This window comes from Archocentrus centrarchus, unplaced genomic scaffold, assembly GCF_007364275.1.
Source record: "Archocentrus centrarchus isolate MPI-CPG fArcCen1 unplaced genomic scaffold, fArcCen1 scaffold_27_ctg1, whole genome shotgun sequence".
NCBI classification, from domain to species: domain Eukaryota; kingdom Metazoa; phylum Chordata; class Actinopteri; order Cichliformes; family Cichlidae; genus Archocentrus; species Archocentrus centrarchus.
Window position 1 is genome coordinate 2,027,842 of NW_022060257.1, and position 27,734 is coordinate 2,055,575.

Genomic DNA, 27,734 nt, shown 5'->3' on the forward strand with positions numbered 1-27,734 from the left:
GCATAAACCTAAACTATTTTGTAATTATTACAGATATTTCATGACATTAATTGATTCAGGCATATTTTTCCCCTCTTCAAATACAATGTTTATTTAAAAGGACAGTTCAGCCAAATAACTAGAGAAAGTAGTCATGTCAAAATGTAAGAGACGTTTGATTTCTTCACATTTTAATTGTAGTGGAACCTCGAGTGAAATGGACCGTTTTTCCCGCTGACCGTGAACGCCTCACAGCGTTTGCCCACGGTACGTTGTCATGGTGACGGGAAAAAACGCTGAACCTGAGCAGGTAGATGGTTCAATGGATCTGAGAACCGAAAAGAAGGCTTAAAAACAAAACGGTGTTTGTGAGCACTGCGAGCAGCCAGAACCGGAAGAGCCGGATTCAGCGAGCAACGATGTATGAGAGCAGAGCGGTTCCGAGCGGGGAGGTTTACCGGCAGCTGTTCGACGCCCAGGTGGGTCTGAGGTCACACTTTACCTGAACACAGCGCACACGGGTCAGGAAAAGGGTCAAAAATCTTTGATGTGGTGCACGTTTAAGTTCGCTGAGTCCTAGAAACCCTCCAGGATGTCCGAGTGACATAATTCATACATCTTCCTGAAAGTTCATTAGGTTTTGTAAGACCCAGTGTTTTTCCCTGCTTCGTGCATGAATGCATCATAATACATGTATCCTTACCATAAAATGTTACAGGAATATCTAAACTTGAATTACATGAATTACAGGTCTTCTATCTATATTTATCTTGAAAATGAAGTGAAATTATAACATACTTCAGTTTGACTGGCTTTGGGTATCTTTTCATTATTTCATGTTGGGGTCAAAACCAGGAATTTATTCTTGGAGTGCTGAGGAATTGATTCACTGTGCTGATAGGATGAAGGTTAAGTGTGCTTTAGAAAAACTGACAGAGCAGAGATTACCAAAACTCAACAACTCCTTATGGTTTTATTGTCTTCCCAGCTAGAAATCACAAATAGAGGCCCTGAGCAGTAGCTTTGCATGCTGCAGTGTGAGCACTGTGAGCCCAGGAGGAACAGGAGATGTGCAGAGTCCAGTTTTCATACAGAACAAGTTCACTGTTTTCCCCTTTGTTGCAGAGCAAAACTGACGACGTGGGCTCCCTGATCAGCAGGGTGCAGGATGACTGACGGTATCTGACGTGCTCTGTTGCAACAGTGACTGAGCTGTTTGTTGTTCTGATGTGTTTCAGGCTCAACTGTCCAGATCTCTTCTAGCTGGACGCAAAGACACCAGGACAGACAGTCTGTCTGCTGTGGACAGCAACACACACTGCAGCACAGCCAGCAGGTAGACAGGTGGACAGAGACAGACCCCACTGTTACATGATCTCTGTACTATGTCTGCCTCTCTCATATCTGTTGTGTTTTTCCTCCAGCAAGAGGCAGCAGGTGGACCACGATGATGATGATGTCATTTATGAAGTCAACAGACTTCCAGACACTGTGGGTTCGTGGTGCTTTTACTTCCACAGTAGCCATACATCACACCAGGGGCATAGCTAAAGGAGACTTGGGGTGGCACTCCCCCTAAACGGCAACTGTTATCCACCTGTTATCCATTCGCTTACAGTCATGGTAAAGAGAATAACAGAGGTCTTTCATTTGAAAGGGAGAGGAATACCATCCACAGAGGGCAAAGCTGTTTTTTGATGCTTTTTACTGCTACATATAAAGTTGGGTTTGACTTGTTTTTGGAGAGATCGACCTCAGAGTAGAGTTTTTGGCAGTTGCCTATTTTATTTTCCAGCCCTGGAAGTTTGCAGCTAGATTAGCTGATCCAACAGAAGCATCCTTCAGACTGAATCTGGAGTTAAAATGACTCATTTCATGTCACAACCAATCACAGCTGTAGCTCCACCCACTTCTCTCTCTTTCTTTTAGTTGTTGATCATCCCAGCTCTGACATCATTGAACGTTTGACAAAGAAAAAAAGTAAAAAACATCAGGAAGCTCTGAAACAGCTGGGTGCAGAGCTGAGCCAGCTGTCTCAGGTACAATATGTGGTAGTTATACAGCACCTGAGGATAATACACACTGTGGTGTCACACTACTACATGTGATATTGTTGGCCACTGTCTGTCATTGTCAGGTGTGTGAGACTCAAGTGAGGGCCATTAGCCAACAGGTACTGTCCTGTCTGCAGGAGGTGGATCTCAGATTGGACACCCTGAAAGTCAGAATGGAACAGCTGGAACACCTGGAAGACATCAGTATGCAGGTGCACATGAGCAAGTTTAGAAGATTACATACAGGTTTTAAAGCTGCAGCCTGCTGAGGAAGCTTGGAAAAATTATTTTTAAAAATCCCCAAACCTTCAGAATAATTGAACTTGGTGTTTGATTGGTGCCTTCTGAACATAAGATGTTTTATGCTGGATAAATGTGATTGCTTTGTGTGTGTGTGTGTGTGTGTGTGTGTGTGTGTGTGTGTGTGTGTGTGTGTGTGTGTGTGTGTGTGTGTGTGTGTGTGTGTGTGTGTGTGTGCAGGAGATCCATGGTCTCTGGGAGGAGGTGGAGGAGGAGGTGAAGTTGAAGAAGACCACTATCACAGAACTTAACCTCAAACTGACTGAAACTGAAAGACAGCGTACTGACCAGGTCAGACTGAGTTCCATTTTAAAAAATGTTACTTGAAGAAACCACACATCCTGCTGCTACAGTCTACAGATGAACATTATTGAGGGCAGTGCTGTACAGTTCGGTCAAAAGTTTACATCCACTCATCACTGGCATATATATGTCATGGTCATTCTAGGCTTTTAATGATTTCTTTGAAGTGTTCTTTATCCAGGGTGGAATGAGTGTACAGTATACATCTTTAATTACTTTAAAAAATGGGAATGCTCAGAACAATGGGAAAGTCGAAGGAACTCAGTAATCTAAAGAGGAGAATTGTAGATTTATACAAGTTGGGAAGATCTCTTGGAGCATTTCCAAACAACTGCAAATTCCAAAATCATCAGTTCAAACAATTGTAGACAACTTCAAGTTATTCAGATGTGTCACCACTTTGGCAAAATCTGGAGGAAGACCCAAACTGTCACCCCCAGATGAAAGGCAATTGGTTAGGACGTTCAGGACCAATCCAAGAACCGACAACGACAAGCGATATGTTTGGAGGAGTTAATGTGAGGCTTTCAACCCTAAGAACAGTTGAAAGATAGTTGAAACTTGGCTTCAGTTGGGTGTTCCAATGGGAGAATGATCCCAAACACACATCTAAACTTGTTTTGGAACATTAACTAACATTAAGCTTCTGGAATGGCCTTCACAAAGCCCTGAACTCAGCCCTCTTGAAAAATTTGTGGGCTGTGCTTAAAAGCCGGATCCATGCCACGAACCAATCAATGTCTACTAATTCTCAAGTGAAGTCAAATATCTAGTCAAAATTATGTCAGAAGCTTGTTGATGGTTACCAGACGCCTCTGGTAGAGGTGCAACTTGCTTAGGGACATTTAACCAAATATTAGTAGGGTATATATATATATATATATATATATATATATATATATATATATATATTTGAGCTTGTATGAATACTTTACCCTGCATGGATTAAACAAAATCCTAAATAATTTCAAACCTGTGCACCCACTTGTTTTTTAAAGCTACCAAAGATTAAAATCATTCCACCTTGGAAAAAGAACAGTTTAAAGAAGTCTTTAAAAGGCCAAAATGACCATAATATTCACGCCCATGATGAGTGGATGTAAACGTCTGACCACAACATATACAGTGTATCACAAAAGTGAGTATACCCCTCACATGTCTGCATATATTTAAGTATATCTTTTCATGGGACAACACTGACAAAATGACACTTTGACACAATGAAAAGTAGTCTGTGTGCAGCTTATGTAACACTCTGTACAGCAAACCTTTGTCTTTTAAGATCCTCAGAGAGTTCTTTGCCATGAGGTGCCATGTTGGAACTTTCAGTGACCAGTGTGAGAGCTGTACTACAAAACTGAACACACCTGCTCCCTATGCACACCTATGAGACCTAGTAACACTAACGAGTCACGTGACATTTTGGAGGGGAGATGACAAGCAGTGCTCAATTTGGACATTTATGGGTGTAGTCTCTTAGGGGTGTACTCACTTTTGTTGCTGCTGGTTTAGACATTAATGGCTGTATATTGAGTTATTTTGAGGGAAGAATAAATTTATATAAGCTGCACACAGACTACTTTTCATTGTGTCAAAGTGTCACTTTGTCAGTGTTGTCCCATGAAAAGATATACTTAAATATCTGCAGAAATGTGAGGGGTGTACTCACTTTTGTGATACACTGTAATGTATGTGGAAACTTGGCTTCACATTTGGCCAGAACACATCATGAGGAACTCTAGTTTTTTTCTTTTTTACACTGGTGTCTGTTTATATGTATATTATATTTCCATCTTGCCACCAGGTGCAGATTATTAGCTCCCTCAAAAATAAGGGAAAGTCTGTGCTTTCCTCAGTTGCGTCAATCCTATTGCTAAAATCTTATTCCCCTCTATAACCCTTACTGGCTTTGGAGTAGTGATGCAGGAGTCATGGTGTGTTACTAAATTTCCACACCTGACAATCTGTGAGTAATTATAAGTAAGTGCTACACCCAGAGATGGTCACACCACCACTGCAAGGCCAGTAGGGGGTTTCACAGGGTTCAGGGGTTGTGTCAAGCAAAATTTCAAAGACAAATAGATCAATAGATCTCACAGATTCTTCTGGAAAATGTCAGCCTACCACTGCTGTGGCCACGGATGCAGAAAAACATGACTCCAACAAGCTGATGGAGGCTCTGAAAGTCTTTAGTTAAGAATCAGAACCGTTCAAGCTGAAAGTCTCATCAGTTCATCCACTGAGCGCAGAGCAGTTGAGCTTTGTGCAAAAAAAAAAAAAAAGAAAAAGAAAAAAATCAGTAAATGTATTTTCTCTTTTTCTCACAGATCAGAGCTGTTATCAGGAAGTACTACCACGTGCTGGAGCACATCACTTTCCTGCATCCGTCTGACATCCAAAGACTGATCCACACTGAAGCTACAGTAAGTCACTGTGACCTCTGAACCATCTGACCTCCGACCTCCACAAAATGACAGCTGTATACTTTTTCTCTGTTTGCCTCAGATGTTGAATCAGTCGCTGTTAGCAAACCGTCGCAGCGTTGCCCGACTGCTGCTGCTCCAACGGGAGGAGAGCCTACAGAAGGAGTTGGCCCTTCGTTGGCACTGGGAGGACTGTCTGAGTCGCTGGAGGAAGAAAAGGGTCCACAAAGTTATAGACGAGTTCAGGTGGGTGGAGCACTGAGTTATATACAGATTCAGACTGGTGGAGAACCAAATAATAGATAGATTGAAACAGTTAAAGAAACTGGCGTCAGTTGGGTGATCCAGGACTCTAATCCAGTTTGTTCAGTTTTTCAAAGTCAGAAGAGAATTTCTGAATACAGATTCCTCTATTGAATGTAGTGATCACTAACTACAGAATAGGTGGATACTGCAAAGGAACAAATGGGAGGGTGCAAAGTTTCACCTCAGCAGTGCAAGTTTCTGTTAGAGGATTAGGATTTAGACTAGAGGCAGCATTTATTTTGCTCCTTTGTTTTTGTTTTTTTATTTATTTTGTTCATGTAAACAATATACAGAAAGTCATCTAGGAAAAAAGAGAAAAAATCCTATACAAAGTAAAGCAAAATATACTCTAATATACTCCATCTATTCTGATTCAGTTTATATATTGAAAAAGAGTGGGAAGAAGTGCACAGTTATTTAATCCCATCCCTTCTTTATAAGTTATCAGTTATTATTTATCTGCCTTCTTTATTGATATAAACCTCAATGACAACAATAAACATATTTCTAACTAGAAGGGCACTCAGTAGAGCGAATACCTCGGCCACCCCAAATTTTCTATGTGCTCATACGACTCTGCAATAGATACCACCCAGTGCTGCCATACTCCATCAGGTTCAGCTATATTTCGGTGGTAGCTGCATGTAACTGGTTTTATTTCTTATTCTACAGGATTGAATTATTTTTTTGACCCTATAAGTTTCAGCATTCTGAATCATTAAGTCCAGAATCCTCCTTTGATCATGGACAAATTTCTCTATATGACCGAACTTGTGGTCATGTTGCACCATAATTCTTTTTAGAGGATTCTGACTTATTTTCATCAGGTTAGATGCAAATATGTGACTATTTTTCCAGTCTCACAATGGTAAAGGATTCTTTTACAAATTCTTGGATCCAGATTGTGATCCTGATTGCCACCAAAATTTAGATATGTTTCTTCTACCACCCCTAACAAATCCAGAAATTTTCATCAAAATTCATTAAAAATTTTACGGTTTATCCTGCTGACAGACAGACAGACCAACGTGACTGCCCTCCACCTACCTATTTCTTCTTATTAAACAACGTTTAATAAGAAGAAAGAATTAATGATAAATAAGTTCTTAATTTATTCTTGTTCTGAGTAGATTTCACAACTGTGTTGCTGTGACTACCAATCCTACAACTCAAAGATCAGGCACTGCTCCAAAACGAACTGGCCCCTGGCCATAGACAGGTTGTAATATGTGGCGAACCAGGTACTGTAGTAATTGTTTAAACTGGTTATTTATGTTGTAGAGGTCTCTGCGGCAGAGATGAGGATCAGCAGCTGGCCTCAGTTCCTCAAATGAAACAAATCCAGCGAGATCTGACAGAGAAACGCTGTGACATCATCTACAAGATCTGGTAAGGATCCAGTCAGTTCAACCTCAGTGCCATTTTTTTGACTCTACCCCTCGTTGTGCTCGTCAGGTCACATCTTCTCTCTGTGTTTTAGCTCTCTGGTCCCACCCACCATCTCCACAGCTATGGTGTCTGATTGGTTTGACCAGCTAACAGATGTCAATCAGCAGATCGGTAACTGTCCTCTGTGTCCTCATGTTGTTAATTTTCTGATGAGTTGTACCATGGTGATGAGTCAGGAAACAATGGTGATACAAACATCTTCATCTTCTCTGTACAATAAATATATAGTCTTTGAATGTATGTGTCTGTGTTCAGAGCATCTCCACACTGACCTCCTCCAGCAGCTGCATTGCTGCTTTGAGCAGACATGGCAGAATCGGCTGGCAGAGGTGGAGCGCTGTAAGGTAAACGTGTTCGGTTGGACCTGATGCAGCAGCTTTCATATACCATCAGTTCAGAGCTGACAGCTGTTTCCAGCTATGTCACCATAGCAATGATTGAGTTCCTGTGTTTTTAACCTGTTCTCCTGCAGGAAGTGCTCTCAGCTTTGGAGCTGTCAGAGGAGGAGGTGAACGACATTGTCAACTCTCAGCTTCTCACTGTGATTGGAGGACGGCAGAGTCAGGATGAAAAGCAACTGGCAGCTTTAGATGTCAGTCACACAAACCTGCCTCAGACTGTGTTTCTGCACACGGCCTTTGAGCACCCACCTGTTAACAGTTTCTTCTCATTTGTCTGCAGATGTTCAGTGACTCTTTGGCCCGTCACACTCTCAGTCTTAGTAGGAGTGTATTTGCTGTCGCGCGAGCAGCAGCATTGCTATGGGAGACACATTGCCAAAGGTTAGAAAAGAGAGATGAAAAACTGCAACAAGACCTGGATGATTTCAGATGCTTACAGCAACAACACATAGAAGTGAGTCGCAGTAAAACGCAGGCAGACAAACCACTGAAAACACTTTCAGGTGAAGCACGAGAAAAACATTAATGCAGCGCTGTGAAAAAGTATTTGCCCCTTTCCTGATTTCTGTTTTTTCCCACCTTAAACGAAATCAACATTTTGTATTTACTTGGGTTATCGTTGTATAATATTACAATTTGTTTGATGATCTGAAATATGTAAATGTGACACAAATGCAAAAAAAAAAGGAAATCAGGAAGGGGGCAAATACAGTGCTGTAAATCTGAGTCATGTTAAATCAATACATACAGCTGAGTGACAGTCACAGGTCCATCTTGTCTTCACTAACCTAAAGGACACAGTTTTGCCTGAGAGGGAGAAGGGCAGGTTCTCTTTCCCATCATGCTTTGCTGTTATTTTATCAGAAACATAAGGTGCAAGTGGATGGCCTGTTAGGAGAACTCCGTCAGGGGGGCAGTGAGGACGCTCTGAAGACATCCCTGGACAAAACTGTCAACTACCTGCAGCAGATAAAGCACAGGTACTGTAGCACACCTGCTAATGCTAATCCCAATGCAGAGGCAGTCACTGACTGCTTTACTTTCCGTTTCAACAAATGACAAATAAAAATTCATTTTCTCTCCGGGTTATTTCAAATATTGAAATTTGCAACATCCCCACCCACTGTGTTAACTAATGTGGTCTCAGCTGCATTGGAGCGCAGCAGGGGGTTGGAAGTAAAACCATAATATGTCTGTACAGTACCCCAGGACACAAAGAATCACATCAGGAAGACTCAAAGCTGGGCTAAACAGCTCTGGATGCTTAACATTATCACTTGTCTGATTGGCTTCAGGGGGACCTGGGGCCACAACCTCAGCTGTAAATAGCCTCAGCTGGACAGAGGTGGTGTGGGCAGGAAGAAAGATGGATTTGGATAAATATGAACAACAAACAAACCAAGGTTTATAAAGTGAAAAGACAGTCCTAACTGTGTGTGTGCGTGTGTGTGTGTGTGTGTATACAGCTGCAATCAGTTTGTCACTGATCAGTGGAAGCTGTTGAATCTTCACCCATCTTGCTGTTTGGAGGAGCTCCTCTCCTACAGCAGGAGCCTCAGCTCCTTCTACCACCTGAGTCACACCTACCAACCGGTAACCAGAGCTCTCTCACCCATATAGCCGCTAACCACAGAGCCCCAGTTACAATTCATCTCATTTTCATTTCCAAAAATATGCGATCATCAGTTTGAGTCATTGTCTCTTTCTTCTCAGAGTCCAGAGGATTTGAACAAACTCCTCCGACCATCTAGCTCTCAGTCGAGCCCGTACCTGGGTCTGTCCTTTCACACTCACACTCAGAGACTTGAACTGTTTTTTGTTTTTTATAAACATGTTTGTTTGTTTGTGTAGAAACCAGTGGGTGCCTTCAAAGACCGGAAACTCCACACATATTTCAGAATTGGCTGATTGAGGTGAAGATAATTCGTGATGAATAAACAATAATCAACTTCTGACTGGTCCAGAAAACATCACTGGCTGTGTGTGTGTGTGTGTGTGTGTGTGTGTGTGTGTGTGTGTGTGTGTGTGTGTGTGTTTCAGGCAGAGTCCGTCCTGCAGGACATCTGTGATTTCAGCAGCTGTGTCACCTTTATGTCATCAAGAGATGTGGCCTACTCAGCTCCTGTCTTCAGATGTTCTGCCCTCGACCTGCCACTCAATGTGGTGTGGGAGACATATCTGTGCTTGTTTCCTGTGGACCTCCTCACAGACACACTGAGCAGGTGCACGCACACACACACACACACGTTTGTCTCTCTATGCATGTGAGGACTCACAGTTCAACCATCACCACCTCAAAGGCAGACTGTTTGTGTGACTTTGATGTCTAGGTTCCGGGCTCTGTCCTTGGACCACCTGGAGCAGCATTTCCACGATGTGCTCAGCTTAGCCGTTTCAGCGGTGAGAGACAGGAAACAGGCGGTGCGCTCAGAGCAGGAGCTCCGACTGCAGCAGCTGAACCCCCAGCACATCAAGACCTACATTTACAAGCCCCGCATGGGTAACAGACACACACAAAACACACAATGCACAAATGGCTGAAGTTAATTGCAGGTTACAGAATATGCTGTAACACATAGTGGTAAGTCATCCTTCACTGAGTGAATATAAAACATGGGTGCAGTCATAACTCGTTGCTTTGAACATTCACTTGAGATTTTTTTGTTGTTGACATCTTAAGATTTGAAACCAGATGTGAGTGAACAAGACGAAGAAACACTAAAGTGCCAGCACTCAGAAGTATTTTTAAGGAATTTTCAGAATAAACTTATAATGAAAATAAAGACTGCATCTATAGACTCACCAGAGAAATCGTTTTTTTTTTTTTTTTTTTAAAGTAACTTATAAAAATTTGACTTGAAAGATTTTGTTTTGCAACTAGAGAAGTCACCCCTGCTGGCCACCAAAAAGACTGCAAGTTTAAAGCTGCATCTACACTAAGCGGTTTTGCTGGCTGCGCACTTTGAAGCTAACAGCTGGTCATTTGTGGACTCTGGTTTCTTAGGTGACCCTCTAATGTCTTTACTACCAGGTCATATGTCAATCAGTGGTATTCTTTACACTAATCAACGTGGGCCTTCTGCATGACCGTCTCTGATTTGCATGAAAATGTTATGATCCAAAGTTTGAACATATATAATGATTGCTGTGAAATTTTAGCTTCATATATCAAATATTTTACAAGATTTTTCCTTTTTCTTTTTTTTTTAATGGTCTGCTGACACACTTTCACACATTTTTTTTTTTTTGCACATTGAAATCTGTAGCTTTATTTGAACATGAATATTAAAAAAAATGTTACAGATAAAAGCCTGATATTTTCACTGTCAAAATGAATCAGGATCTGTAATGTGGGACAGATGCATTAAAAAAACTGGCTAGTAATGAAAAATGTGAAGAAAAAAATTAAAGCTATCATGTCAAGTCCCATAATCGAGCTCACACTAATAAAAATTGCATCTTTATTGCACATTCCAAAAGAAAACTAGTGACAGCCAGTTTCTGAATGGTATAGTTGAATTTAACAATACTGCAGATACAATACTGTTTAACAGTACAACATGTAGAATACATGACAAATGAAGAAAATGACATTTTCATCAACTTTCATGCTGGATTGAGCAAATATGACAAGTTGTACCACAAAAACAAACTTTTTAGTCCCATTCAAATAGAGCAAAATTCTGGATTTGCAGATAGATGGTACTCTTTGCAGGACAGCTTTAATTATTTTTTTTCATGTTTTACCTAGCTAATACTGTCCCATACTGAATCTGTCCCAAATTACAGATCCTGGTTCATTTTGATGATCAGTGAAAATTTCAGGCTTTTAGTTTAATAGTTTTTGAGATATTCATGTTCAAACATTGCCCTGGATTTTAATGTGCAGAAAAATGGCCTGAAAGTGGGTCGACAGACCATTTTTTTAAAAAAATACTTTGAAAAGTATTTGATATATGAAGCTAAGATTTCACAGCCATCATTATATAAAAATAGCACATAAAAAAAAAAAGGAAATTTGTGTTTGGTCAATTTATTTCTTTTTTTGTAACAACGCTTTTTTGCAATGAATGTATATTTTCCCTTATATATTTCCCCTGTATTTGTGGGTTGAGCAGCAGAGTTGAGTAAAAGAGAAATACTCGACTGAACACAGATTTCCATACGTTTATGTTCAAACTTTGTACCATAACATTTTTTTTATGAAAATCTGAGATGATCACACAGAAAATGTTCTAAATATTTGCTCATTTGAGATGGAATGACCCCTTAGTAGTCATTTCACTTTCTCACCTGGAAGTTGAGAAAAGTTTATCTTGGTTCCCGCCCACTTTGTGACGCTAGCACTTAACAGTTAGCTGCTTGAAGTCAGGAAATGTCACACACTTTCTGTGATCTCTGGTCTCCACGTCACTACCAGTCACTACCAGTCACTACCAGTGTGAATGCAGCTTGAGACACTGACAGCTTCCATTTTTTAAAAACAGTCTGTGGTCCTTCTCATACTAGTTTTATAGAAGCAGCTAAAACTACAGAGTGGCAGGTTAATAATGGAAACACTGTTTCATTCACATCTCTTAACCAAACTGTCTGTCTGTGCATAGCTGAGCTGCAGCTCCACAGGCAGCACGTGGACACCCACTTTGAGGGTGTGTCGGAAATGTTGACCTCCTTAAGGACGGAGCTGCAGGAGCTGGAGGCCTCCATCAAGAAGAAGAACACAGAGCTTATGGTCACTCTCTCCAACATGGAGGCTAACATCCAGACGGCCAGCAGCAGCCAACAGTATAACCTGACTAACTTCACCTTTAGCTGACTGACAGCTTAGTGAGGCTGAGACACTGACCACAGGTGTGTTTGTCTGCAGCTTGGAGGCTCTCAGTGCCACCCTGCAGGACCATCTAGATCAACACATCAAGAAAACGCAGTGCTGGCAGACCAATTTCAGACAGATGGTCAGGATTAGACTGGAGGAGGCCAGAAACAAAACAGCACAACTCCTCAGCTCCATCAGGTAACAGCAGCTGCAGCAGGCTCTGCAGCAAAATAAAGTGAGCATCATCAGATGAGTGTGTTTTCCTCCTGCAGACTGTTCAGTGAAGGAGGAGATTTTGCTCCTCAGGAGCTAAAGATGTTTCAGAGAAGGATGAAGGAAGAAACCAAATGCATCGCCGTGGCTGAGGAGTCCATCTACTCTGACCTCGAGGCTTTTGAATCCAAGAGCTTACAGCAGGTACAATGTTGTTTTGACCTCTGATAATTGTTATCTCTATTAAAATACATGTGGAAAAAGCAATTAGTATAAAATGGTCCAGCAGAGCATTTCACCATCATGTTTCCATATGTTTGTAGTTCATCCAACTTGTTTTTCAAGGAGGCAGATTGCACACCAGCTTAAATCTAGTGGCTCTCTGGACACAGTTCCTGTTTCCATCCCACTTGCCCTGCCTGGTGGCCTACTGATGACTCCAGACCTAGACTCTATATAAAAGATGTATCTGGACACCCATTTAATTCTGAACTTAGCATTTTGGCTGCCAACAGTTTGATTTTGGAGCCTGGAGTGATCATATTTAGACAAGAGAGTGGGGTAACACTAACAAGATTAGCTGGCAAACTGCATCCATAAACTGTACCGGGGCAATGCTCAGCCAAACATATCATCTAATTACTGCTAAGTAACATACTGGTAAAATACTAGAATATCACTCACCATAAAAGCAAAAACAATAAGACGTAATTTCATTTAAGAAAAAATGCTCCAAATGGTACCAACTGGTGCTCACTGATGTCTGCTTGGCCTCACCTCTGCTAATGTCAAAATTAACAGCATCAAAAAGTATGTTCATAGCCTTATACTGAAAAACTCTCACAGTTTTTTCTGTGAACAGTTTCCCCCTTCATAACAACAGCTTCTGTATACATCATCCACTTGGATACTGATAAAGCATAAAGTTAGGGTTTGCTACAGTAATTTAATAGTCAGGAACATGCTGGACCTCATTTCCACTAATTCAAGTCACTCAGCTCTTTGCCCTGTTGGTACTTTTTGGAGCATTTTTTATGGAATGATTTGGAAAATAATACTGCTTTCTAACACTGAGATGATATATACACATTATATACAGTATATAGTTTGTGAAGATAATGTGTTCATACCCGATCACTAACAAAGCAAATTATTGAAGTCCCAGCAGAATTTCCAGTTATACAGTTGTCCTGGTGTGTGAGACTTTTAAATGTCTAGTGGGTGGAAATGCACTGAATTTCTTCACATGTCATTCAAGGTAGTAATATACACACCAGTGGAGATTGCAGAGGCAACCAGTGTAATTATGTTTCAAGTAAGCACCCTTTTTGCAGGTGAAAGAGGTCTTGGATCCACTGGAGGAGAAACTGTCCTTCCTAATGTCTGAGGTGAAATTCATAGAAAAAGTCCAGAAAATGACCACCAGCACACAAGTTCACATCAAGGCTGAGGTACCCATCTCTCTGTCTGTCTGCCTCTCTATATCTTTGTCTTTTGATCATTAACACTGTTGCGCCCCTGCAGGCTGCCAGCAGTAACCACCAGCAGACTGTTATCAGCAAAAGTTTGGAGGATCTGAGGAAGATGATGGATGACACACAGGTAGTAAGGTGGCTGTGACGGTGACAAAATTATCTTGAAACTGGAAGGTGAACAATGGCTCATAAATACAAGTTGTGATCAAAAAGCTCTGAGAACAGGTTGATTACAGTCAGAAGCCTTGCCTGAATTAAATTTGTCTGATCTCAGATTCATGGTCATCTTTTTATGCACCTCTGGACCTTTGTCAGCAATGCAGCTACAGTATGTTTAGTTCTCTCTGTGGAAGGCTCACTATCTTCCCCTTAAAGTTGTGCCTCTGCAGTGGTGGCTAGATCTTCTCCAGTGTGTCAAAATAACAGTGTTTAAACTTGATTTTCATTTTTGGGGAGGGGACAAAGTCACAGGTTGTCAAATCTGGCAAGTAGGCCAGATGTTGTGTAAAGATTGTGTTGGGGAATTTTGATCATTTCCTTTAAATGCTCTCCTTCATGATGTTACAGTAGACTTTTATGTCCACCCTGGGGTATGAGCTTATATCAAAGAACAAGAGGTCCAACATGAATGTTTTCTCTATCTGCAGCTGTCTCCAGATCAGGGTTGTTTTCTCCTGTCGTCAATCAGTAAAGAACTCAGGATTCGCTATAAGTACCTGGACTTTAGTTTGGTACGTTACTTCCTATCTACCACCTGTTTTCCTTGTTTTTCTTGTCTGCCTCTCTTCTTCTTGGGCTACATTAGGTCTATGTCCTTCTCTCCTATTTCTTTTCTGCTTTTTTCTGACAGTCTTGACCTGTTTGTGTTCATGTGGTCTGTTCATGTGAATTTCAGTTGTCATTCATGTGTTCAGGACCCTACACTGCCGGAAAGCCTCATTCTGTCAGGTCACCATAAATCCAATAAGCAGATCCAGCCAGCCCCACCTCCTGGTTTACTGCAGCCAAGCAAAACAAGTGTAGACCTCCTTGATGACCCTGTCGTGGGGGTCATCAAGTCCTTGAACAGGTACATATGCTGCGTTCCATTTACTTTGGAAGTCGGATGTTGGAGCTGGGAGTGACATCACTCCCAAGTTGAATGCATTCCATTAATAAACTCAGAACAGCAAAGAATGACAGGATTTATTATTATTATTATTTTTTGCTCTTGGAGCCATTCATCCATCGCTAGCAATACAGCACTTAAAAACTCCGCTGCAGCATGTTCACAGACAGAGCCTGGTCAGTGCAGTGCCTAAGGCTTATTGTATTTAGCGAGCCACAAATGCACAAGTGTCAGCACAGATTACAAGTTTTATTTTACATTTTATTACTGTTCATATTCAGCATCGCCATCTTGGATTGTTAACTTGGGATTGGTGGGGCTACTCTGACTTTCCAAATTGGGAATCCGACTTGAGAGGATGTTCCATTTGAAAATTCCGACTTCTGACTTCAACTGAAATGCACTAGTTTCACACAAGATTACTGCTGATTGTGTTGATAATTTTTGATTATGCAAACAAAAATGTTCTCCTTTATTTCTGTCTAACAACTCAAATGTACAAGGATCAGTTTTCGCCAAGATCCAGCAGCAGAACGAAATCGGAGAGGAAGGGCAGCTTCTGGTAAACAACAAATATATGTTCCTCTTCTCATTCTGACTGAAACATATCTGTATTATTGTTACCCTTTCTAATGTTGCAGAGAGTTATACATAAATTACATCACCATTCTGATACAACTTGAGCAGTTCATTCTTTTTCTTCTTTAAAATTGGTTACAGGATTGAACTTGTATGGCTAACTATGCCAGCATTACAATATAACTTGTCATTGTGTTGTGTAGAGTAGCTTTATATTGTTTTACTTTTTTAGGAGTTTGATTAGTTCCAGTAGAGGTACTCTTGACGTCATTTAGGAGTAGGTTTAGAGCGGTCAGTATTTGTTTCAGCCATATGCTTAATAAACACATTTTCACAAACTAGAAAATATTACATTTCAAATGAAATCTCATACATTGATTTTGGTATTACAGTATTTCAGTTAAAAGATTTTCCATTTGGATGTTCTAAATCAGTGAAGACACCTCTAAGCCTAGATGGGTTGCTGGTGATCTAGATTTTAAGTGCTTAGCCTAACCAAACCTTTTGATCTTTAGGCTCAGACTGACAGCAGGTTGTGTTTCTGCAGGTCTGAATTCTGTCCAACTTCAGCAGAGACAAGATTCTGTCAGTGAACTGAGGTAAACACACATAGTTAACACACAAGTTAAAAACACTAGGAATAAGTAATCAAGTCAATACAACAAGTTTACAATATGTAAAATTATTAAAAACAAAGGATAATGTGACAAGTGGAAGAAAATCGGAGTGAATATGCCAGTTTAAAGAAGTGTGTTTTGAGATGGGAGAAACTGTTAGATTTAAACAAGGTGGATTTGGTGCCAATGAGCAGAGCCTTGGTTTTATCACTGTTCTATTTGAGAAAGTTGTAGTAGACCCAGGATTTGATTTCTTGAGGGTAAAACAGAGGGTGGTGGGTGGTAGAGTGGTGGTAGGTTTGGTAGACAGGTAGAGCTGAGTGTCATCAGCATAACAATAGAAATGGATATTACATTTATGGAAGATATGACCAAGAAGAAGTAGATAGATGATAAACAGAAGAAGCTCCAGGACAGATACATGGGGGACACAGTAGTAACTGGAAATGAATGGCATTTGAAATTTGAATGAACTGAGTGAAGTTGGTGAGATAAGATTCAAACTAGTTTAAAGGTGTGTCAGTGATTCCAGTAGAAGATAGTCAGTCAAGAAGAACGTTATGGGATACAGTAACTTTTACCAAGGCTGTTTCTGTACTATGAAGGGAGTGGAAACCAGACAGGAATTATTCATTAAAATTATTGGCAGTGAGCTTAAACCTGAGCAACTATATTCTCAAGGATTTTAGATAAAAAAGTTAGGTTGGATATAGGATGAAAATGATTGAAATTGTTGCAATCATATCACAACTGAGTTGAGATATGGTAAATGGTAAATGGACTAGTTCTTATATAGCGCTTTTCTACTCAGTATGAGCACTCAAAGTGCTTATACAGCCTGTTTGCATTCACCCATGCACTCCCATTCATACAAGCACTTCCATTTTTATGAAGCTAAGTGCTTTTTTAATTAACTAACACTCACACGCATTCATACTCCGACAGAATGGTCGGAGAGCAACTTGGGGTTAAGTATCTTGCCCAAGGATACATTGGCATGTAGCCTGGAGTAGCCAGGATTTGAACCGCTGACCTTCCGATCAGCAGGTGACCTGCTCTACCTACTGAGCTACAGCCACCCCAGATATGAGGGACCAATACCAGTGGTGAGGGAGGAATAAATGATATCAGTTATTATGGTGGACAGAGAGGATAATCAAGCTTTAACCAAGACAGGAGGAAGAGGGTCTGATTGACAGGTGGATGGCTCTGAATAAGGTCAGAAATTTCAGTAACAGAGGGAAGTTTCAGACTTGAAAATATATCAGAGACTGACATATACCAGAGTAATATACCTAGTAATGACAAATACTGGTTTCTGTACATTTATTTGTGGATGACAAGTCCAGACATTTTGTAGAAACACTCCAGATGATGGGCTTTTGCTTTAAGCTGATGTAATTCTGGAGTGTGGTGTGAGTGAAGAAAACAGTCTGTGTATTTAAGGGAGCCAGGGCACCTAAAAGTCCATGCTGGAGGAAACTGTCAGTAGCTCTCAAAAGAGCATTTAAATTAATGTCCTTGATGCTCCTAAATGAAATCAGACAGGAGATTAACTTTGGATAGCGTTAAATTGACATCAGTAGTTTTTTGGGGGGAGATTTCTCTTCTTTTCTACTGACTGTTAACTATTATAAAATATTAACATTTAAAGAAGGTGTGGTTCTTCAGTAAAATAACCAATCTCTCAGAAAATGTCTTAAGAAAGAATTAACAATTCAATTCAATTTTATTTATATAGCGCCAAATCACAACAAACAGTTGCCTCAAGGTGCTTTATATTGTAAGGTAAAGACCCTATAATAATTACAATATAATAACAGAGGTCTTATAATTGACTTTGGAGGGCAACACTCTGAGAGAGGCATTGGAATCATCCTAAACAAGAAACATGGAGACACCAAGAAAGCATACTGGACAATATCGAAAGCCTTTTGATGTCAACATCATACAGATTTATGTGCCCATGAGCAACAGCAGCAATGAAGACCTTGAAGTGTTCTAAGAGGATATTGATAGAGCCTTGAAACAGTGGAAGTCACAAGAGAACATCATTCTGGGTGACTTTAATGCTCAAGGTGGAGAAAGAATGCATGCAATCACTGCTGGGTCACATGGTCTGTGACCAAGAAATGAAAGAGGTCAACATTTTATAGAATGGGAAAAGCAAAATAACTGTATCATTGGAAATACCTTGTTCAAGAATTCAAAAACAAGAAATTTGACTTGGAAAAGCCATGAGAAAGCTTCAGAAACTTGCTTAATGTTTGTAAAGCATATTGAGGGGCAGACTGTGGTAGTGATCATAACCCAGTAGGTGCAAAGATCCAAATCAAACTGAGGAAGTTAAGGAAGAAAAATCAGAAAAAGAAAAGGGCTCTCCAACCATTAAAGATCAACCCACCAGTCCGAATATGAAAAGAATATGCTGTGGAAGTCAAGAACCATTTTCAAGCATTAGCAGAAACTGGAGACCTGGATATAAATTTGAACTTCATGAAATATGGACTGACATCGGGAGCAGAAAGAACAATACTGTATGTAAAACAAAAGGCAAAAAAAAGAATGGATAACAGATGAAATTCTTGAAAGAATCAGATCAGATCAGTATTCATTGCACTCCCAAAGAAACCTGGAACAGCAGAATGTGGTCAACACCATACCAGAAACTTCATGAGTCAAATAACAAAATTGCTACTCAGAATAATGAGGATGAGAATGAGGAAGAATAGTAAACTTGAAATAGCAGTAGTACAATGTGAATTATTACTGGCACTGAACATCAACAGAAAAGACGTCAGAATTATGAAGAACCTGTGCTGGGAGCAAACGACATCAATCGGAAGCAACAACGAAATTGGAGAATTTGACAAAATCAGAGGTGTATCGCAAGGGTGTGCGCTATCGCCTGACCTATTTTCTCTGTATAGTGAGTACATCATGCATGAGATTGAAGGAATGCCAGGCATTGTTGTTGGTGGGCATCTCATTAATAACCTGAGGTATGCAGATGGAACTGTAATCATTTCAACATCTGAAGAGAACTTGCAGAAAATAGTCAACATCCTAAATGAGAAGAGTGAAGAAATCAGTTCATTCCTGAACATCAAGAAAACTGACATAATGATCATCTGCAAAAAGAAAGACAATCCAACATGTAACATCAGACTGAAGAATTCCACACTACAACAAGTCATCAAGTTCAAATATTTGGGTACTACTGTGAGCAGTGATGGAAGATTGTTGCATGAAATCAAAATTCGGATTGGACAAGAAAGAGAGTCCTAGATGCCTACATTACAACTATCCTCACTTATGGAAGTGAAGCTTGGACAATAAACAAGAAAATTGTAGACACCAATGCAGCACAGATATGGTTCATCAGGAGGATGATGAGAATATCATACACCAAATGACTAATGAAGAAGTTTTAAAAAGAGTATACACCAAATGATCTGTATATAAGAGAGAGACAAGCAAGATTCTTTGGGAAGAGGAGGATTGGAATATGATGTTACATTTGGAAAAATAGCAAACTTGATGCTTCAGATTTGTAGCACAAAAGCCATTGAATGATATCTGTTATATACAATGTATGAATAGTTTATTTTCCAGTTTATTTTTAACCTGTGTTTGTCTGTCAGTATAAAGAGGGGGTCCAGATTTATCGGAACTGATATCAGGCATGAGAAAAGGTTCCAGATTTTTGGACCCGAACCGGATCCAAGTGCAGAGTGAGTCCCGTCTGAATCAGATCTCATGTGCAGCTGATGGAGGGTTCTAGTCAGTGTTGGTATTTCTGTGTTTCAGTTCTTTCAGCTCCAAAGTCATCTCTGTACTGTGGAACACCAATGACACCCTCCTGCAGCTTGCTGAGGTAACAGAGACGTGGTTGAGGGGTAATCCTATAATCTTATCCCTAACAGTTCCCTGAAAACCACACAGTACTTAATAATTAAATAATTATCTAATGATAAGGTCAGGTCAAGTAAAGGGTTCCACGCAGTTTTCTTACTTGATGTTATCATGAATTCAAACTGAAGTCATATTGACCTCCAGCTACATAAACTAACACAAACCTTTCTCTTGTCCATCCATCAGGATTTTTACCGCAGCAAGCGTCTGAGCTGTTTCAAGCATCTTCCCGACTCCTTGGCCCAGTGGGCTGAGAACATGCAGCAGAGGCTGCTGGGATACCACGAGCAGGCTAGGAGGTTTCTGAACATGAGCAGAGACGGTACACATTCAGAAATACACACTTTTTTTTTCCTATCTATTTTATTTATATCATGCCTTTGCACCATAACCTGTGTCTGAACCCTAAAGTCGAGTCTGAACAGTCCTCAAACAGTCCTTTGAAGATCACTCCCAAAGTGACACAATATTCAACCAAATGCATTTTTGGATTACATGCATTCTCAACCTCACCAAGCTTGGGCTCTCTACAATGCAATTTTCTATCTCCACAACATGCTCCCCATGCTTCTATAACAAAAAACTACCTCAAGGTTAAACGTGCTTTGCTGCTAAGACCTTGTGAAACACAAGGAACGGCACTCTCAGATATCCTGTGCTACTGTTGAGCTGCTGATGTCAGTATGTTCTTCAGTGGGCTACAAACCATCTCCATGTGGGTAAATAGAGAAAAGCCTTCCACTCCTGTGACATCTTTCAAGATGGCGGCGCGCATAGTCGCAGCGGCTCAGTGCTCTCCTTTTCGGTGCTCTGTGAAATTGTGTATGTTGTTATGTGTGCTTCAACTGTGGCTCAACACATCACCATTATGTCGGGCGGACATTATAACATACAGACGGCACGAACTCCTACATATAGGAGCACAAAGTGAGCAAGCGGTTATGGCTGACTTCCTCCACTCTCACAACATCCCGGTGGACATCGCCAGACCACCTGGCTCTTTGTGGTTCATCATCCCTGTGAGGGGGGGTCGCAGACGGAGACGGCGCAGAGAAAGGAGGCAGAAAAGAGGCGGCAGAGCTGGCGTTTTGGAGAGGCTACGTAAACGGCCTCATAGACCTCCGTTACCCAGTGTTTTCCTCGCCAATGTAAGATCACTCCCGAATAAAATGGATGAGTTGAGACTGCTGGTGGCTACAAACAGGACCGTGAAGGACTGCTGCGTTTTGCTCTTCACTGAGACCTGGCTTCATTAATCCATTCCTGATGCAGCCATCGAGCTAGCCGGCAGGACAACGCACCGGCATGACAGAATGCGGACCTCCGGTAAGAGCAGAGGAGGGGGTGTGTGCTTGTATGTAAACAACAGCTGGTGTACAGACAGTATGACTGTGAACAGCCACTGCTCTCCGGACCTGGAGTACATGACTGTTAAATGCAGGCCCATCTATCTGCCCCGTGAGTTTACAGCTGTTTTGATCACTGTTGTTTATCTTCCCCCTGATGCTAATGCTAACTCGGCTGTTAGTCTCTTACATGACACGGTTTGCAGTCAACAGAGCAGATATCCTGAGGCTGTACACATCATTGCAGGAGACTTTAACCATGTCGATTTAAAGACTGTTCTACCCAAGTTCCATCAGCATGTTAAATGCCCTACAAGAGGGAACAACACACTGGATAAAGTCTACTCTAACATCAAGCTGGGTTTCAGGGCTGTGCCACTGCCACATCTGGGCCAGTCAGACCATCTGTCCCTGCTTATGATTCCAGCATACACCCCCCTCAGCAAAACTGCTCTTTCTACATCTAAGACTGTTCAGACCTGGCCTGAAGGTGCCTCTCAACAGCTGCAGGACTGCTTTGAAACAACTGACTGGGACGTATTCAAGCACCAGGACCTGGAGCAGTATACCTCGGCTGTTCTGGACTACATCAAGTTCTGCACCGACACTGTAACTGTGGACAAGAATATCCGGGTTTTTCCAAATAGAAAGCCATGGATGAATGGAAAGGTGCAGAGCTTACTCAGAGAAAGGAACATCGCCTTCAGAGCTGGTGATGGGGCGCTTTACAGCGCTGCCAGAGCCAACCTGAAGAGGGGCATCAGGGAGGCCAAGGCTGTGTATAAGAGGAGGATTGAGGACTGTTTCCAGAGCCACGACTTCAGGCAGGTGTGGCAAGGGGTTCGGCATATTTTGAACTACAAACCCAGCCTGTTAGTTGATCAGCGTAACATCAATCTGGCAGAGGAGCTGAACAGCTTCTTTGCACGCTTTGAGGTACAGCAATCAGAGACAGCCATCCAACATCCCTCAGCAGGCAGCAGCAGCATCCTCAGGCTGCAAGAGCAAGAGGTGAGGCGTATGCTGGAAACTGTGAACCCCAGGAAAGCTGTGGGGCCCGATGGTGTCTCTGGACGGATACTGAAGGTCTGTGCGGCTCAGCTGGCTGGTATTTTTACCAGCATTTTTAACCAGTCCCTGAGCCAGGCTGCTGTCCCTTCCTGCCTGAAGTCCTCCATTATCGTCCCCATCCCCAAGAAGAACACTATCAGAGGTTTGAATGACTACAGGCCAGTAGCACTAACACCAATTGTTATGAAGTGCTTTGAAAAGCTTGTCCGGGCTCACGTCATCTCCAGTCTCTCTCCCAGACTAGACCCCCACCAGTTTGCCTACAGAGCCAACCGGTCCACAGAGGACGCCATTGCCACGGCCCTCCACTCTGCCTTCTCTCACCTGGAGCAGGGGGGGAACTACGCTCGGCTGCTCTTTGTGGACTTCAGCTCGGCGTTTAACACCATCCTTCCTGGCAGACTGGTGACTAAACTGTCAGATCTGGGGATACCACGCTCCACCTGTCTTTGGATCAAGGACTTCCTGACAGACCGTTCCCAGAGGGTAAGAGTAGGTCCCCACCTCTCTTCAGCCATCAGCCTCAGCACCGGCTCTCCACAGGGCTGTGTGCTGAGTCCCCTACTCTTCACCCTCTACACACATGACTGCACCTCCATACATGCCAGTAACTGCATCATTAAGTTTGCGGATGACACCACTGTGGTGGGGCTCATATCAGGCGGGGATGAGTCAGCATACCGGGACGAGGTGCAGCGGCTGTCAAGGTGGTGCAGTGAGAATAACTTGATCCTGAACACCACTAAGACAAAGGAGATGGTAGTAGACTTTAGGAGGACAACACATGTCATTCAACCTCTGTTCATCGAGGGGGATGAAGTGGAGCTGGTTTCAGATTTTAGGTTCCTGGGAGTACATCTGCAGGATGATTTGACCTGGAGTATCAATACGACCAGCATTGTCAGGAAGGCCCAACAGAGACTGCATTTTCTGAGGGTTCTTAGGAGCAACTATCTGACCCAGAATCTGCTGGTGTCCTTCTACCGTTGCTGTGTAGAGAGCATCCTGACCTACTGTCTGTGCGTGTGGTTCAACAGCTGCACAGCAGCAGACAGGAAAACACTCCAGCGAATCATCAACACGGCTCAAAAGATCATAGGCTGTCCCCTGCCCTCCCTCCAGGAACTGTTCAATGCCCGCTGCCAGAGGAGGGCACAGAACATCCTCCAGGACCCCTCACACCCTGGACACTCCTTGTTTCAGCTACTGCCATCAGGCAGACGTTTCAGGACAATGAAGGCCAGAACAAACAGACTGAGGAACAGCTTTTATGCCAGGGCTATCATTGAACTGAACTCTGTGTGGTTTGGACAGTGATGTGGGGTGGTAGTGCTGACTGTGTGCGTGCGTTGGTGTGTGTATTGGGGCTAGATTCGTCTTAATTTACTATTGTGCACTGTATTTTAGTAATCATTTTTATCACTCATATTTTTATTATTTTATTATTTATTGTCTGAGGCACCTAGAAAGGAATGCATTTTAAATTTCGTTGTGCAACTTCTGTGTACAATGACAATAAAGATTCTGATTCTGATTCTGATTCTGATCATTATTGTGTGCCAAACTACCACAACAGCCCACATCTCGCTTTAGTAGAAACTCAATTGTTTTAAACTCAAGTCACAATATGACATCAATTCAGATACCGTTTCACATTTAATCAGTTAATGATCTGTCTGTTTAGTCCATCAATAACAGGTTAGGTTTTGTGCACACAGTCAGAACATGGAGTTGAGGTGTTGCAAGAACTATGCTGAGAACATTTTTGACTTCTTTGAGTGGTTGGAATGAAAATGTCCATGAGTTAAAACTTGTAACTTTAATCGTTTTTTCCCCATCCCTTTTAAACTAATGAACTAAATGAACAAAACATGCAGTTGTCCATTTTATGATCAAGCAGCAGCTCCAGTGGTCCAAAGCATAGACTGTCCGGGGGAGCAGAGGGCAGTCGACAATTTTCTGGGCCATGTTTATGATCCTCTGCAGGGGCTTCCAGTCCAGAGCCGAGCTCCCAGCGTTCCAAGCAAAGATGCAGTACATGATCACACTCTTCCTGAGCGTTCAGGAAGTGTAATCTCTTCTGGGTGTTTGCCATCACCACATTGGTGTAGACAGACCAGCTCCTCTGATATATGGACCCCCAGGAATCTGAAAGAGGTTACTGTCTCCATCATGTCTCCATTGATGTAAAGTGGGACGTGGTCCACTCTGGTCCTTTGGAAGTCTACGGTGACCACCTTGGTTTTTGAGGTGTTCTGCAGCAGGTTGTTGGCTAAAAACCACGTGGACAGATGTTTCACCTCATCTCCTCGTCCTCTCCTGTGATGAGCCCAACCAGGGTGGTATCATCTGCAAACTTAAAGATGGAGCTTTACAGATGAGATGGTGCACACTCATGTGTGTATAGGCTATACAGGAGAGGGCTCAGTACACAGCCTTGGGGAGAGCCAGTGGTCAGAGTGAGGGTGGAGGACAGATGGGAGCACAGCCTCACTGACTGAGGTATGTCTGGGATGATTGTACTGAAAGCTGAGCTGAAGTCTATAAATGGCAGTCTGGCATAGGTCCCAGGTTGTTCCAGGTGGCTCAGCATTGATTTGAGGGCGAGGGTGATGGCGTCCTTGGTGGAGCGGTTTGCCCTGTAGGCAAACTGATGGGGATCAAAGGCTTTAGGGAGGCAGGCCTTGATGTGGTGTGAGGCTAGCCTCTCAAGGCACTTCATGATCAGTGACCTGAGAGTGATGGGCCTGAAGTTGTTCAGACTGCTGTTTGTGGGTGTTTTGGTGATGATTTTGGGATGATGGTGGCTGATTTTATTTATCTTTCTAATATAAATAGCTTAGAAAGATAAATATCATAACAGAAGAAGCATACAAAAAAACCACACACACTGTCTGTCTCTGCCTGTCTGTGGCTCAGAGGTGGTGAAGCAGCTGTCTGTGTTCGAGGAGCTGCTGCTTTCATCACCTGCAGTTTTGATCAGCAACCATGAGCGACAGCATGGGGCGGGGCTTAGAGAGGAAGTGGCCAGACTTGCACAGAAGCTGGAGGAGACTCTGGCAGCCAGTGAGAAAGAGAAGGTATGAAGCTGAGATACAGAAGGCTCTGATACAGACAGTAAAGATGTGGAAGCTGGCTGATTTTTCTGTGTCTGGTCGGCAGAGTGTGAACATACGTCAGCTGCGAACGTCTCTCAGGGAGGATGAACTGCAGATGCTGAACAGCAGAGAAGAGCTGAGACAGCAGCAGCTGCACAGCACCATCTCCAACACACACTTTGAGCTGCAGGTAATAGATGGTGGGCACCAGATGAACAACTGTCTGATCTGTGATCTCACACTGACGCTGTGCATTATCTGGTTGCATGTAGAAATGTGTGAGAGTCAGAGGGGAGGAGTTTGTGACATCACTGGCCTCTCTGACAGAGAAGCTGCTCCAACAGATGAATGACCTCTTCACACCTGCAGGTAACCTTTACTCACTTGTACCATTGCACTGGCTGTGGTATGTGTAGAGAGACTCTTTAATGGACCGCTACTTGCAGCATCATGCTCACCTGAAGCTGTAAATGGGTATGATGGTGTTTCTGACCTCTGCTTGCAATTGGACATCTTATAAACATCTGTTCAGTGATGACAGAAATCACAGATTTGTCCAAACACGGTGATCGCCTGCCTGATACTGTGGCATATGTTGTAGAAGCATAACGAGTGCAGAAAAAAGCTTTTTAAACCTTATTTTGTGGTAGTGTAATCAAGCTTTTGAATTTTTTTTGTTTTGTTTTTTGTACTTAACCGATGATTCTACACAATGGTTTATATAACTATGGAAATTAAAGTTAACATGGTCTACTCATTCATTTAGAGAGCTGCTTCAAAATAACTATCTGTATTCAAGCTCAGATAGTTGCAAAGACTTCCTGAAGCACTCTGACTTGCACATTGAGGCAATCAGAGTTTAGTACTGCTGTCGATCACCCTCAAGGGCTCAGAGTGGATGTGTAGAGTTGCTCAGTATTTAGTTCAGCTTTGTGAGCGTTCTCTCTGCTGCCACCTGCTGGACTGTCTCCATTTTAACCCTAGCTACAGAGCCAGCCTGCTTGATCAGTTGTTTCTGCCTGCTGCGCAGATACTTCCTCTCCAACAGGTCTCTGCAAAAAAATAGAACACTGGCCACCACTGTGTGGTAGACATTGCGCAGTAGAGGTTGGCAGATGTTAAATGACCTTAGTCTTCATAAGAAATAAAATCAGCTATGACCCTTGCTGTATGCAGTCTCCATATGTTGCTCCTCCAGTCCAACTCGGTGTAAACTGGTCTGTATTCATTATATTCGGTGGCCATTTCTTTGCGACCAGGACCAAAAAGGATGTCTTCCATGACCTGAGGACTTTCTGTAGTTGCAGACTTTGATTAAACAAGTGTATTAAAACACTTGGAAGGTGAAGTGCAGCAGGGTTACCAGACTCTGATGGGTATATGATTCCCATCTGGTAAGTGGTACCAGTCAGTTTTATGAGATTTGACTGGTGATTCTATACACACAGTTTGCATGTCCTGGAAATAATGCACAAATAAGTTCCCAAAGGCTGATGAGTGCCAATTGTGAGACTTCCAGAAGGACTTTGAATGTTTTTGTGTATATCCTGTTTCCATAGAAACTGGTACAGCAGTGACACAACAGCACTCAGAAGACAGTGGTGTTACCATAGAAGCAGCAGCTGAAGCAGGAAGCAGACCTTGTACAGAAAGCAGGTAACCTCTGACCTCTGCCTTGTACCGGACACCTGACAGTACAGATGTGTGTGACATGAGAAGAGAAGAAACTGCTGTTTCAAGAACTCAAACAGCTCCTTCACACTAAAACCCTGCCTGTGTGTGTGTGTGTGTGTGTGTGCGTGTGTGCCTGTTGCAATCCACCAATGGCACCAGTGACCTACCATCTTCTGTTACCATGTCAACAACAGTTCCCATCACTACATCCAAGTGCACCCCGGGACACACGGCTGTTATGGAGCAAAGAAATGCTGCTGTGAAGGTGTGTGTAGACACAGACACACATGCACGCACATACACGCACACACACATGCGTACAAGCAAAACCACAAATGTAGTTAACGTGTCTTTAATGTGCATGTGTGTCAGCGGTTTGAGCAGGTGGTCAAGCTGGAACTGTCACAGTCAGACGACAACAAACGAAGACAACTGAGTGAACAGCAGATTTGGAACACACACTGGAGACAACAGATACACGCTCTGAAACACACACACGGAAGCCAGTATAGCAGCGGCTGACTGAACTTTTCAGTGTACACTGTGATATCATTGGCTGTATTTAATATTTGCTAATAAACCAGAGAAGAAGAAAAACTTACTGACA

The 27,734-nt window shown here is 42.3% G+C and overlaps 1 protein-coding gene across 3 annotated transcripts; it reads left to right on the forward strand.

Moving 5' to 3' along the window:
* The first annotated feature begins 237 nt into the window (after positions 1 to 237).
* On the forward strand, positions 238 to 27,708 carry ccdc180 (coiled-coil domain containing 180). 3 transcript variants are annotated; one of them, XM_030723788.1, is made up of 37 exons: positions 238 to 458; positions 1,218 to 1,315; positions 1,404 to 1,474; positions 1,909 to 2,018; positions 2,117 to 2,245; positions 2,514 to 2,624; positions 4,964 to 5,059; positions 5,142 to 5,305; positions 6,647 to 6,754; positions 6,846 to 6,925; positions 7,070 to 7,158; positions 7,287 to 7,406; positions 7,496 to 7,669; positions 8,080 to 8,195; positions 8,682 to 8,808; positions 8,929 to 8,989; positions 9,067 to 9,128; positions 9,256 to 9,437; positions 9,546 to 9,715; positions 11,820 to 12,000; positions 12,083 to 12,229; positions 12,304 to 12,448; positions 13,579 to 13,695; positions 13,769 to 13,846; positions 14,367 to 14,450; positions 14,634 to 14,788; positions 15,331 to 15,389; positions 15,954 to 16,005; positions 19,668 to 19,757; positions 19,834 to 19,900; positions 20,125 to 20,260; positions 25,275 to 25,435; positions 25,518 to 25,643; positions 25,726 to 25,822; positions 27,013 to 27,109; positions 27,287 to 27,392; positions 27,500 to 27,708. In XM_030723788.1, the coding sequence occupies exons 1-37, from the start codon at positions 399 to 401 to the stop codon at positions 27,647 to 27,649; spliced, it is 4,176 nt and encodes a 1,391-aa protein (XP_030579648.1). In that variant the 5' UTR covers positions 238 to 398; the 3' UTR covers positions 27,650 to 27,708. The 3 variants fall into 3 exon arrangements, with proteins under 3 accessions (XP_030579648.1, XP_030579650.1, XP_030579651.1); XM_030723790.1 differs by having other exon boundaries at positions 27,322 to 27,392; positions 27,500 to 27,642; XM_030723791.1 differs by lacking the exons at positions 25,275 to 25,435; positions 25,518 to 25,643; positions 25,726 to 25,822.
* The last annotated feature ends 26 nt before the right edge of the window (positions 27,709 to 27,734 follow it).

Bases quoted from the DNA above. Each gene is read 5' to 3' on its own strand.
- ccdc180 (XM_030723788.1), top strand. From the start codon at position 399: ATGTATGAGAGCAGAGCGGTTCCGAGCGGGGAGGTTTACCGGCAGCTG. The intron at 12,230-12,303 runs GTAACAGCAGCT...TTCCTCCTGCAG, and splicing joins CAACTCCTCAGCTCCATCAG to ACTGTTCAGTGAAGGAGGAG. The intron at 27,393-27,499 runs GTGTGTGTAGAC...CATGTGTGTCAG, and splicing joins AAAGAAATGCTGCTGTGAAG to CGGTTTGAGCAGGTGGTCAA.